At 34.7% G+C, this 14,751-nt stretch overlaps 1 protein-coding gene across 1 annotated transcript; it reads left to right on the forward strand.

The window, feature by feature from the left end:
• The first annotated feature begins 6,591 nt into the window (after positions 1-6,591).
• Positions 6,592-13,308, forward strand: LOC139862756 (pleiotropic drug resistance protein 2-like). The gene is given in 18 exon segments (XM_071851381.1): positions 6,592-6,685; positions 6,719-6,984; positions 7,055-7,168; positions 7,267-7,338; positions 7,628-8,020; positions 8,095-8,185; positions 8,603-9,503; positions 9,579-9,739; positions 9,902-10,005; positions 10,095-10,260; positions 10,353-10,522; positions 10,605-10,937; positions 11,133-11,423; positions 11,496-11,579; positions 11,649-11,782; positions 11,874-12,101; positions 12,170-12,596; positions 13,010-13,308. Coding segments are annotated over 18 exon segments (4,299 nt in total). The 3' UTR covers positions 13,280-13,308.
• Positions 13,309-14,751: the final 1,443 nt, after the last annotated feature.

Genomic DNA, 14,751 nt, shown 5'->3' on the forward strand with positions numbered 1-14,751 from the left:
ATTCTTTTAAGATCAAATATTTTATCATTTCATACTTCATTAATTATTAATTACAACGAGATGATGGTTTATGGCGAGAGTTAATTTTGTAATATGGATACATTTTTAATATTTATATTTTATATTTAGTATTATGGTAATAGTTATTGGTCATTTTCATATTCATAGCTATTTACACGTTCAAATTTTCAAACATAGTGTGGTTATTTTTGGTGACGGATGACATGGGGTTTAACCATATTAGGGCCTATACGATTGACTTGGTCCACAAGTCATCTAAACCCTTAATTTCATTAGGGAAAAACTTACATCAAGAACACACTCTCCTCACCACAACACATACGACTTCCATCGTCGAATCTTTTATCTACGACCGTCTCTATGATTGAAATACACAATCAATACTAGGATTTTTTCCTACGACTTCATGTAGGGTTTTTTCCCTTACGGACTGGAGGTTTGGAGGTTAATGACGTTGACGCCTTAAATACCCCTCTTATATCGTTGTTCATGGGTGTGTTTTCTCTCGGAAAATATATGCATGAATAAATGGTGCCATCCATGGGACGCGAAATATAATGTCTCGTGTTCCTACCGTTACGTTCGGTTTGAGAAGGTTTGTTTTTCTTATTAAGCTTTTAATTCGTTATATGCGGTTTAAGGGCAGAATATTTTTCACCCAGATGTTCGTGCGCGCTTGCGCAACTATTCGCGCGCTCTCTTGCCTTGTTTTCAAGCGCTTTTCGCACAGTTGTCCGCTGTTTTATGGGCAATTTTTCATGTGGTTTTACGCATTGTAGTTCACGATGTTTTTGCGCACAGGTGTCTGCGTTTTTACGCGCAATCTTCGTGCGGTTTTGCGTGCATCTGTCCGCGGGTTTACGCACAGTTGTTTGCGCACACTCCAGTGAATTTGTTTTTCCCGTAGCATAATGAGAATTTTGATATGATTACTTGACAAAAACATCATACCGAACTTAGGTGGCTTGATGGCGTAGGGTATACCTAGATTAGGGCCTACACGATTGATTTGGCCCACAAGTCATCTAAACCATAATTCACATCTATAAATATGAGGCAAAAATCTATATCTAGAACACATTCCCCTCACCACAACACATACGGTTTCCATCGATGAATCTCTCTTATTCACGATCGTCTCTACGGCCGGAATACACAATCAATACTAGGGTTTTTTCCTACGACTTCAGGTAGGTTTTTTTTCCTTTAACCGTCGATCGATTTCGACCATTGACCGATGACAAATCGTTAGCCACCCTCCCGAGATCATCATCTCGGACACGGGTTATCAACGGTTTACGGATCGGAAACTAATGACATTGACGTCTAAAAAAACCCTCTTATTTCGTTGTTCATGGGTGTGTTATCCCTCGAAAAATATATGCACAAAGAGTGACCATGATTGTAGCGGTCATTGTTAGGCGGTTATATATACATATACTTGTCAAGTTTATAATTCAAGTTATTCTCTTTTCTTGTTAACGTCTTTGTGTTATGTTATGTATGGTGAAATATCATTATTTTGGTTACATTTGTTTTGTTGGTTACTGTACATCTCTTTGAAACGACAATTTGTGAACGATAAAAATATTCACGACTTTAGTGATAGATGTCTCCCGTCTAACTGGATAAGTTAGATTGAAGTTAAATGTATTCGTTTGTAAAGTAAAATTAGTGGAACATATTACTCTGTATTCTTTTGTATATATTTTCTGCTTGTAAAGTTCATATTTTATAATCATCGAAATTATAATTGTTTGAAATTTGAACTTCATATGTTATAATTATATTGTGAAATTATAATTGTTTGAAATTTGGATACCGAGTAACTTACGCCATGTTCTAAGATTCTAAATATACATACAAATATATACTCTTACTGCATGCTAATGATCTGATCATCATATTATAATTATAATATCATAATGATAATAGAAGTCTTCAGTTATTATTGATAAAAATAACAGGATTAAATAAAGATCTATTTATCTTGTGATGCTTAAACGAAGAATACCATGTTTTGGCTTTTTTCCGAACAATATCAACAACAGTTTCCATCTAATGAATAATAGATTCTTATCCTTATTAGTTGCAACTCCTTAAGTAGGAAGTAATTACATGAGCACATTTAAGTTTTATAATAAATAATACATTAATTGGTTAATGGTTGGATGGTAAGTTAGGTAAAGGACTTATTTTGTAATAACTTAGGACTTGAAATGTTAAGAGATAATGGAAATGTAAGAATATGTAATTTCCTAATTAAAAAAAGTGTCACTAGTGATGTTAGTCAAAATTTATCCAAAATTTACAAATTAAAAAATGGTGTTGGTCGAATGTTCTGCTGGCGACAAAAGGAACGAAACCAGAATCTTCATCTCAACTCAATTCCATTTGGGGGATTTTAGAAACCCTCATCTATGCTTAATTGAAGTTTATTTGGGGGATTTTAGAAACCCTAATTCAAGGTATGCCTTGTTTTATTAATTAGATAAAAAGTACGGAGTATTAGTTTACATTGTATTGTATATATGATGAAATGAAGTTATTAACTTCATTTAAGCCCTAACTAATGAAAAGCAAGAGTTAAATTATCATGCGTGTGGGTGAAAATTAGTATACGAAAAGAAAGTAGTTTGTGATGAAATTGACTGAAATGGTTAACTAATCAAAACACTAGTTGTTGAGTGATTTAATGGGTCAATGATTGATTCCATGGGCTATGAATAAACTTATAGATTATAGATATTGGGATGAATGAGAGATTTAAAACAATCTTGTTGAATAGGTTCTTGAAAATGGTTTTATAAGGAGTGACACTCAAGTTGAAGTCAAGCTAACTAACAAGTTCAATAGCCATGGTGAGTATAAATTGTATTGTATATGTATTTTGTGAATTATAAATGCTTATGTATGATATAGAGTAATTGTACTTATGATTTGCATGTGTGATGAATAAAAATAATTTATGTGACGATCATGTGAAATTGATGAATCTATATGATGAAATATGTATAACAAGGTGTGTACTCATTATATGTGTTAAGTGTTATGACAAATGAAAAAGCTTTTTTTGATGAATGAATTGGGAGTGTGATCTAAGAGATGGGGAAGATACGATGATCTTGGTGATCTAAGAGATGGGGATATAATGATCTTGATGATCAATGATAAGATGAGGTAATGATCTTGGTGATCTATGATTCGATGCTATAATGATCGTTGGTGATCTATAAAAAGATGGAGTTTTTGGTAAATGACATTTTGATGATGTATTGATTTTGTAAATAATGATAAGTTGAGCGAATTAAATTAATGACAAATATTATGTTGATAATATGCTAACCCTTTATGAGGGAGGATATAATGCTATGTGATTCATGAATGAAATTAGCAAGTGCTTGAGACCTAATGAATTTCATTAGGTGAGGTTTTCTTGGCACAATGCCTTATGCGTAAGGTCATTATTATTGGTAGACTTAAAATTTATATAATTGAATGTTTGTGACTTTGTACTTGGTGCGTTTTCTCTTTATAGGTTCAAGTGAAAAGGTTTTGGATAAACCTTTCGAATGGAGTTAGAAGAATAGTTGACTTCGTGAATTGTAGCTCAATGGTTCGAAAGGTAGATACCTTATTTTATTGGAGTAGAAGTCCCTTTGGCCGTGCTCTTGAATTGTCACGCGTTGGTGTATTGTATAGGTTGTAATTGTTGGTGTCATATGTTGTGTTGAATTAAAGTTGTCGTTATAATGATGTATATGTTTGAAAGGTTGTCAAGGTGACTATTTGGTTGCAAAACTTATGGGTCAAGTTCTGAAATGTTTATGTTGAATCAAATGTAGTACTCCGTAGTAGTAAAGAAAAAAGAAAAATGGTCCTTACAATCTAAAAACAATAATCACATCCCTAAAAACGTAGCCATAACTATTAGCATTCTCTTTAAAGCAAATATATTTTATTTTATAATATTAATAATTAATTTGTCCGACATGCTCCATAACTGTTTCATCTGATACAGCAACAACAACATCACAATCCTTTAGAGCTTCAATAACTTGCCTATTCTGTACATTTCATTTGGACTAGATACTATTGCATTATGAAATGAGCTACTAATTTTGTATTTTATTTTAGAAAGGACATCTTTACTCAGGCACGAAATTTTTCCAGGAATAAATCTTAATCACAGTTATTTCATAAGAACCACGCTTAATATATTAAAAAAAAAATTATTGGAGTGTACCTCCATAAATGGTATTAGGGCGGAGCCAGGATTTTATGTTAAGGGTGGCATAAGTTCGTTATTCGTCGAATTATCTAACGATCTCATATAATGTGAGTGAAAAATATACTACGATCGATATATACCATTATAAACACAATAACGTTATATATACCATTATAAACACAATAACGTTATGATACATTATTGAAAGGTTTTATTTTTTTAATTGAAGTTCCCATCTAACTTTTTTTACGTTGGCTTTAATGCAACTCAAGTGTCTTTTGTTTTTCTCAAAAAAGTTTAAATTTATAAATGTTTACTACCATTATATGTTAAATTAGTATTTGATATAAACTTTTTTTTTTTTTTTTTTTTGAAAGGCAGTGAGTATTTGATATAAACTTAACGTAGCAAAGTGTCTTCAATTTCTTTTTCTAAAGAAATTATAACTTTTATTTACAGTATATGTTAAATTAGTATTTGATATAGACATAATACAAAACAAACATATGATGCGGAGCGCTTTCAAGTTTTGACCTTTTGCAGGAAATTGTGTAAGTCTAAACTTTAAAGTTAAAGTTATCAATTAAAATAAAAAGCTGTCAAACTACAGGGGTTATAATAAAACATGAAATAAAAGTTGTGGGACTTAAACTAAAATATGACAAAAGTAACGGAGTATCTTCTTCCCCAAATTAACCTGCAATATACTCACCCCAACTTCATATCTCATCTTTTTCACTGATAAACATACCATTAAAACACAAAAAACTACCGGATGCTCAACTACAGTTGAGGGTGGCAAAGCATCCTTCTGCCACCCTAGTAGCTCCGCCCCTGATTATGGTAACCGATTTCGTTATTTTCACCAAAAAAAAAAAAAAAAAAAAAAACTATGTATCTTTTACAAAGACTAAATATGATTGGTTTATATGTTCTAAAATCAACTCTTGACGTAAATTAAACAAACTCGGGTCTTATGTCAAGAAAGTTGTTAAGAAACTTCGATTGGACACGGTTGTTGGGAACTAAAATATTATTAGCAAAAGACAAGTAACAAGGTCATTAAATAATGTACAATTCAGGCACAAAGTAATGGTCAAGCATATATAGTTATTTATGAAGCATATATGATGTACCAACAAATTGCGTCACAATTTTATAATGGTGAAAAACGAATACAATGCAAATTGCAAGATAAGCACATGTTGACATTTTTTTTTTTTTTAACTGCGATTTTTTGGTATTAGTAGATCATTTCTTTCAATGACCCTCATCATTTGCACGTAACACACACGTTCGGGCGGAAACCCGAACCCGATCGACGGTACCCGGAAACACATCCATTCGGGCAGTGTACCAGGTAGAGGTCCGTGAACGAATCCGGTAAAACCTCCCTATAGGGTCAATATATACCACCATTATTGGTGTTCAATTGATTTAAAGAAAATCATGTCATCCCTAAGGATCGAACCCATGACCTCTCCCTATCCCATGATACAAAATACATGGAGTTGAACCGTTGAGCTATGGCCGCAAGTTCCACATGTTCGCATTATGAAGACACCCGTGTTAAAAAATAATTTACACTCTACAATGCTGACACCCGTGTTAAAAAATAAAAATTGTCAACCACAACTCCCTTTCCTTACCAAAAAATGTTATTAATATTATAATAATGTTTTAATAATAACAAAAGGTAAAAAATTTTAAACTATATATATATAGCCTTTTCATTGATCAATAAAGTAGTAGCAATTCAAATCTTTACTTCAAGGAGCAACACAAATATTTATAATAAACTCTCTCCAACATCACCTGGGTAGATATTCAACAAAGTAATGTATTATTCAAAAAACTTATATTTTTATATGTTTTGGTTCATTTTATGATCTGGGTTCTGCTTATATCATCATAATTCAGTTTCTTTGCATAAAAATGTGCCATGATTTATAATTTATTCTATATTTCTATAATATGTTTATTATTCTATTCAGTTCTTTAAAGTTAACAAAATGATATCATATCATATTCATATTCATACTTCAAAATATAAACTGAAAGATTAAAGAAGTTGAAAGCTTCTTCTTGTAGTAAAACTTGTCTATTTTATGTTTTTGAAAATGGGTATGGGTAAAATAATGAAAAGATCAGTTCTTTATTAAAGAAGTTCATGATCAAGCCAATTTTGACATCTTTAAAATGACTATAGTTATTTAGTTAACTTTTCTTTTTAATTGTGTTTCTCTGCAGTTACAGTCACAAGTTTTCGGGTGATTCGGTAGTTTTTAATTTAAGAAAACCACAATCAATAGTTTTTAGCATTTGAAATATTTCATACCATGGCGGCATCAGTCGCCGGAGATGATCTTGTGAGGTCGATGAGCAGGCGAACGATTATTTCGTCATCTAGTAGAAAGAGTTGGGCATCAGCTAGTATCCGAGAAGCTTATTCCAGTGTACCTGCAGGCGACATTTTCGCTAGAAGTGGTAGAGAAGAGGATGATGAAGAAGAACTCAAATGGGCTGCAATAGAAAAGCTTCCAACTTATGATAGGTTAAGAAAAGGAATCTTGAAACAGGTTCTTGATGATGGAAAAACGGTTCATGAACAAATCGATATCACAAATCTTGGACCTCAGGATAAAAAGCAGCTTATGGAGAGCATACTCAAAGTTGTAGAAGAAGATAATGAGAAGTTTCTTGTTAGAGTTCGAGCAAGAACCGATAGGTGAGTTACTAATCATCATACAAACTTTCTTATTACAGTAATATTTTGAGCATAATATTATTGAGGTTAAACAGGGTGATATTCCAAAGATCGAAGTACGCTACAAGAACTTTTCGGTTGAAGGAGATGTTCATGTTGCCTCCAGGGCACTTCCTACTTTACTAAATTCTACCTTAAACACTTTAGAGGTTTGCTGATTTATAATTTAAGATAATTATGAAAATTTATATAATATCATATTGTTGATGCAACTTTCTAACCTTTATTTATCTATCAATGAAAATAGGGATTTCTTCAATTGCTGAGGCTTGTTCCATCCAAGAAAAAGGTTGTCAAAATCTTGCAAAACATGAGTGCGATTTGCGCCATTTTAACTCATTAAAAACAATAGAAGTGCCAAAATGAACGTCGGGGAAATTTGGTAAACGGTAGACGGATAAGGTTTTCCCTGTTCAGGCTACTGTTTCCGACCCCTTTCTGTGTCCACCCAAATATTTTATGCTTTTGAACCTAGTACCTCTTGTTTTGATATCGGGTTCTAATCACTTGTGTAGATTGGGATATAAATAAACATGTTTACCCATTTACCCGTTTACCTGTTTACCGTTTACCCTTGTTGCTTCTATTCGTTAAACGTAAAATTTAACCCCAACCGACCTTTCAGGATGACACTACTTTTAGGACCCCCTGGTTCAGGGAAGACTACATTTCTGAGGGCCCTTGGTGGAGTAATGGAACCCGATCTAAGAGCCACAGGAGACGTTACATACTGTGGTCATAAAATATCTGAGTTCATTCCTCAAAGAACTTGTGCTTACATCAGCCAACATGATGTTCACCATGGTGAGATGACCGTTAGAGAGACTTTTGATTTTGCGGGTCGTTGCTTAGGTGTAGGGACCAGATACGATCTCCTGGCAGAACTTTCACGTCGTGAAAAGGTGCAAGGGATCAAACCAGACCCAGAAATTGATGCTTTCATGAAAGCCACATCAGTTGCTGGTCAAGAATCCAGTTTGGTTACAGACTATGTTTTAAAGGTTTAGCTCAAAGCCTTGGTTCTTATTTGAATCTTTATTTGTCCATTAAGTTAACTTGAATTGAATATGAACAGATTCTTGGATTGGATATTTGTGCTGATATCATGGTGGGCAACGATATGAGAAGAGGAATCTCCGGTGGACAGAAAAAGCGTGTTACTACTGGTATTGTTTGACATTTGTGTTTTATAATCATGTTTATTGCATTAGTTGAACCATCACAAAATAGCCCAGACGTATGGGCCTTGATATCCTCGCAAGAGGCTCAGGTTCAAATCTTGTGGTGGCAAACAAAGGGTTGAAAACGGCCATGAAATAATCTGGACGGCTCGCATACATTAGATTATGTGGTCGGAATAATCGCTCTCCCTAATAACCCGAACTGAAAAAAAGCTTATAAACTTTTTATTGCATTAGTTATATATATAACATAAAAATCCGAGGGCCAACCTGCTTAAATCATCCAATTTAGACAAGCATTAGAAACAAGCCATTGCAACCAAATATGTTTTGACACGTTACTCAAAATATACGACCCACCCATTTTGCCAATTTTGATTACTTGTTTTTTTGTAACTTTAGGAGAAATGTTGGTTGGGCCAGCAAAAGTGTTCTTCATGGATGAAATATCAACTGGGTTGGATAGTTCCACTACTTTTCAGATAGTCAAATACATGAAACAAATGGTTCATATTATGGATGTAACCATGATCATTTCACTGCTTCAGCCCGCGCCCGAAACATTTGAATTATTCGATGACATCATACTTCTCTCAGAGGGTCAAATCGTCTACCAAGGCCCACGTGAAGACGTTCTCAGTTTCTTCATGACTGCAGGGTTCAAATGCCCCGAAAGAAAAGGAGTTGCTGACTTTTTACAAGAAGTTACATCAAAAAAAGATCAAGAACAGTATTGGTTTAACAAAAATGAACCTTACCGATACGTTTCAGTTCCAGAATTTGTTCAAATCTTCAACGCATTCCACATTGGCGAACGTCTTAATCAAGATCTTTCAGTTCCTTACAACAAAACCAATGTGCACCCTGCATCATTAGTGACCGAAAAGTATGGTTTATCAAACATGGAGCTTCTTAAGGCAAACTTAGACCGAGAGTGGTTATTGATGAAACGAAATGCCTTTTTGTACATATTCAAAACCACTCAGCTCTTTATAATGTCGGTTATCGCTCTCACAGTTTTCTTTAGAACCGAAATGAAAGTTGGTCGAATTGAAGATGGTGGGAAGTACTTTGGTGCATTGTTTTTTGGTCTCTTAATTGTCATGTTTAATGGGGCTGCAGAGCTCGGGCTCACAGTTTTAAGGCTGCCTGTGTTTTACAAACAAAGGGATTCTCTTTTTTACCCTGCTTGGGCATTTGCTATCCCTATGTGGATTATGAAAATTCCTATATCGATAATGGAATCCGTCATATGGATTGTTCTAACTTATTACACTATCGGATTTGCACCTTCAGCTAGCAGGTAAGTGTCTGTACTATCTTAATATTAAGTAGAAACTTTAATGAAACTAACATGTTTGTGTATGTTCTTGATCAGGTTTTTCAAGCAGCTTTTGACTTATATCGGCTTGCATCAAATGGCGTTGTCTCTTTTTCGCTTCATTTCTGCACTTGGAAGAACGCAGGTCGTAGCAGGCGCTCTTGGTACCTTTTCGCTACTACTAGTCTTCGTGCTCGGTGGTTTCATTGTTGCAAAAGGTTTGTATTCACACACATACACACACACACACACACACACTCTCTCTCTCTCTCTCTCTCTCTCTATCTCTTTTCGTATACAAAAGGCCTACTTTTTATTTTTATTTATTGAACAGGCCTATAAGATTATAATATACTGAAGACACATTATGTTTCTTGCAGATGACATTCAGTCATGGATGATATGGGGATATTATATCTCCCCAAAGATGTATGGACAAAATGCCATTGTCATCAATGAATTTTTAGACGATAGATGGAGCGCTGTAAGCTCGATTAATAACCTTCTATAACGAAATCCTCATTTTTGTGCTTTATGTCCCAAACTATAAATATTTGTTTTCTTGGGTGACAGCCCAACACGGATATACGAATCAATGAAACAACTGTAGGGAAGGCGCTACTAAAGTCCAGGGGGATGTTCACAACCGAGTATATGTTTTGGGTTTGTGTTGCCGCACTCTTTGGGTTTTCACTTCTGTTTAACCTCTTCTTTGTGTTGGCTTTGACATACTTAAATCGTAAGATTATGCGTCCTGTTATTTATCTTTATAATTTAGACAATGTCTAAGATCTTATATTAATAAATATGTCGTTTTGATCCAAAATGTAGCTCTTGGAGATTCAAAAAGCGTTGTTCCGACAGACGATGAACAGAATCAAAAGTCGGCATTGGGCACAGAAATGGAAACAAGAAACAACAATAAGAAAGGAATGGTGCTTCCATTTCAGCCATTATCACTTGCATTTGATCATGTCAATTACTATGTAGACATGCCAGCTGTAAGTATTACATATGTCAACATTAAAGATTGTTTTTTTCTCGATCGGTGAACAAAGACGAAATCTTATTATCATTTATCAGGAAATGAAAGCACAAGGAATCGAAGAGGCTCGCCTGCAACTTCTACAAGACGTTAGTGGTGCGTTTAGGCCAGGTGTACTGACAGCATTGGTTGGTGTAAGTGGGGCCGGAAAGACCACGTTGATGGATGTGTTGGCTGGTAGAAAGACTGGTGGGTACATTGAAGGAAGTATCAGTATCTCAGGTTACCTTAAAAAGCAAGAAACTTTTGCTCGTGTGAGCGGATACTGTGAACAAAACGACATCCATTCTCCTCATGTTACTATTTATGAGTCACTCGTGTACTCTGCCTGGTTACGTCTTTCTTCAGACATAACTAAACAAACTCGTGAGGTAATATTTCTCTAATCGGCCAAATCACTTATGAATAAGGGTACGTTTGATTACCTCTTAATGGTTCATGCCTGAATGCTCGTTCGGCATTAAGTGAACTCGTACAATGTCTAACATGAAATACAATTTTTTATTAAACGCATCCTAAGTCAACTCGTACAATGTCTAACATGAAATACAATTTTTTTGGTTCAGATGTTTGTGGAGGAAGTCATGGATTTGGTTGAGCTTAACCCGTTAAGAAATGCAATAGTCGGTCTTCCAGGTGTAGACGGTCTCTCAACCGAACAGCGAAAAAGACTAACCATAGCCGTAGAGTTGGTTGCCAATCCGTCAATCATATTCATGGATGAGCCCACATCAGAACTAGATGCAAGAGCTGCTGCTATTGTCATGCGTACAGTTAGAAACACAGTGGATACTGGTCGAACCGTTGTCTGCACCATTCACCAACCCAGTATCGATATTTTTGAAGCTTTTGATGAGGCAAGTAATCTTAAACTAACTCCTTTATTTCAAATCAGTTCTATTCAAAACTAACTCCTTTCTTTCTTACAGCTACTGTTGATGAAACGAGGTGGTAGGGTCACTTACACAGGACCCCTTGGACACCATTCTCACCTACTAATCGAATATTTTGAGGTGAGTAATTTTTTACATTATGCTCTTATACAAACAACACATAGAAACTAACATGAACCATTTTATCAGTCTATTCAAGGGGTTAGTGAAATAAAAGAAGGTCAAAATCCGGCTACATGGATGCTCGACGTTAGTTCTTCAGCAGTCGAAACTCAACTTGGAGTTGATTTTGCAGATATATATGCTAACTCTGATTTATACAAGTAAGAATCTCCAAACACCTAATATTCTAATATTCTGCTCTTTTTATTCATGTTCATGTTACTCATCCTGATCATCACTTGTCGCTAATAGGAGAAACAGGAGCCTAATTAACGAGCTCAGCACACCCTCATCCGGGTCCCATGATCTTTCCTTTCCAACAAAGTACTCTCAAACCTTTTGGACACAATGCTTAGCTTGTTTGTGGAAACTGCATTGGTCTTATTGGAGGCATCCACAGTATAACTCTATTCGGTTCTTAATGACTATAATCGTTGGCGCTCTTTTTGGAGTAATTTTCTGGAACAAAGGCCAAAAAACGTAAGATTCTAACTCGCCGTTTTCAATATTAACATCTGATTCTTAAACATTTTGTGTTGTTCCAACAGAGACCAACAACAAGATGTGATGAATTTGATGGGAGCTATGTATGCTGCTGTCTTGTTTCTTGGTGGAGCAAGCACGTCAGCTGTGCAGACTGTAGTGTCTGTAGAACGAACGGTTTTCTATCGTGAGAAAGCGGCTGGAATGTATTCAGCGATCCCCTATGCAATTGCGCAGGTTGCTATCGAGGTGGCGTATATAGCCATTCAGACGTTCATTTACAGTCTACTGATCTACTCAATGATCGGGTTCCATTGGTCGGCTGACAAGTTCTTGTGGTTCTACTTTTACATTTTCATGTCGTTCGTCTACTTCTCATTATACGGAATGATGCTTATAGCGCTCACTCCAAATCACTCTATAGCAGCCATCACTATGGCGTTTTTTCTCAACTTCTGGAACTTGTTTTCTGGTTTCATGATCACCAAAACGGTACAACAACTCTCTACATCACTATATAACGATTTTTGTATGCAATATACATTATGTTATCATCCCAAGATAGGTTCAAGTCTGATATCTTCACAACAAGTCTCAGATTCAAACTCTCTACATCAAAGTAAAAGTACTACTATCCCTGGTTAGCCTAACTATATATGGCAAACGGGTCATGTTGGGTCGGTTTGGGTAACCGGTCAAAATGGTTTTGGGTTGAAATGGGTCACGGGTCAAACGGGTCAAATTTCTAAACGGGTCCAAATGGATAACAGGTTGAAATGGGTCATGGGTCAAACGGGTCGAAACGGTTCATGGGTCAGATAGGCCCTAAATAAACAGAGAAACTTTATGCGTTAACCCGTTTTAGTATAAAAGTTGCTAACAAAGCAAGTGAAACTTTGTTGCAGCAAATTCCGATATGGTGGAGGTGGTATTACTGGGGGTCACCTGTGGCGTGGACCCTATACGGGCTGATCACATCTCAGCTTGGTCAAAACGAACAACTGGTGGTGATACCGGGTCAAGATTCGGTGACAGTGAAACAGTTTATTAAAGATTATCTAGGCTTTGAGTATGATTTTCTAGGGTACGTTGCTTTGGCTCATGTTGCTTGGGTTGTTCTCTTTTGTATCGTCTTCGCTTATGGTATCAAGTTTCTAAACTTTCAACGAAGATAGATGCATTTTGAACAAATTGGTTAATTACTTTGGCATATATAGAATGATTATGATTATTATTAATATATTTTTTGTTTCATCAATTAGACAATTACTACGCTAAGTGTAATGGTTTTGTGTTTATAAAAATGTACGGAAGTCTCGAATTTTTGTGTGTGTGTCTTTTTTGGTTTATAGAGAAGCACGGAAATTTATTTTCAACTGTTTTTGTAACGTTTTTTATTATGTCATGGGTGTATTTTTGGTTATTGTAACAGAAAGCTAATGAAAGACTACCAACAACTGGGTAGAAGTAGAACCTTTAAAATTTACATGAACCAAGTATGCATATAAAATAAATGTGACAGAAAATATGAGCTTAACATGTACATAGACTAAATATGCATCATTCCATGTATAAGCAGCTGAGGTAACAATTATAAAGACTGAACATACATATAAACAGATAATGCAGATCTAATATGACAGTATTGTAGTGACCCGAACTTTTCCATGTTTATATATATATTAATTGAGATTGATATTTACATGATTAAATGTTTCCAACATGTTAAGCAATCAAGCTTGTTAAGACTTGATTAATTGAAATATGTTTCATATAGACAATTGACCACTCAAGTTGACCAGTGATTCACGAACGTTAAAACTTGTAAAAACTATATGATGACATATATATGGATATATATATAGTTAAAATGATACTATGATAAGTAAACATATCATTAAGTATATTAACAATGAACTACATATGTAAAAACAAGACTACTAACTTAATGATTTTTAAACGAGACATATATGTAACGATTATCGTTGTAAAGACATTTAATGTATATATATCATATTAATAGATATTCATACATGATAATATCATGATAATATAATAATTTAAAATCTCATTTGATATTATAAACATTGGGTTAACAACATTTAACAAGATCGTTAACCTAAAGGTTTCAAAACAACACTTACATGTAACGACTAACGATGACTTAACGACTCAGTTAAAATGTATATACATGTAGTGTTTTAATATGTATTTATACACTTTTGAAAGACTTCAATACACTTATCAAAATACTTCTACTTAACAAAAATGCTTACAATTACATCCTCGTTCAGTTTCATCAACAATTCTACTCGTATGCACCCGTATTCGTACTCGTGCAATACACAGCTTTTAGATGTATGTACTATTGGTATATACACTCTAATGATCAGCTCTTAGCAGCCCATGTGTGAAATGTCCCGTTCTTATTGATTAAAAACGTTCCATATTAATTGATTTCGTTGCGAGGTTTTGACCTCTATATGAGACGTTTTTCAAAGACTGCATTCATTTTTAAAACAAACCATAACCTTTATTTCATAAATAAAGGTTTAAAAAGCTTTACGTAGATTATCAAATAATGATAATCTAAAATATCCTGTTTACACACGACCATTACATAATGGTTTACAATACAAATATGTTA

Source organism: Rutidosis leptorrhynchoides, chromosome 8 (assembly GCF_046630445.1).
Source record: "Rutidosis leptorrhynchoides isolate AG116_Rl617_1_P2 chromosome 8, CSIRO_AGI_Rlap_v1, whole genome shotgun sequence".
NCBI classification, from domain to species: Eukaryota; Viridiplantae; Streptophyta; class Magnoliopsida; order Asterales; family Asteraceae; genus Rutidosis; species Rutidosis leptorrhynchoides.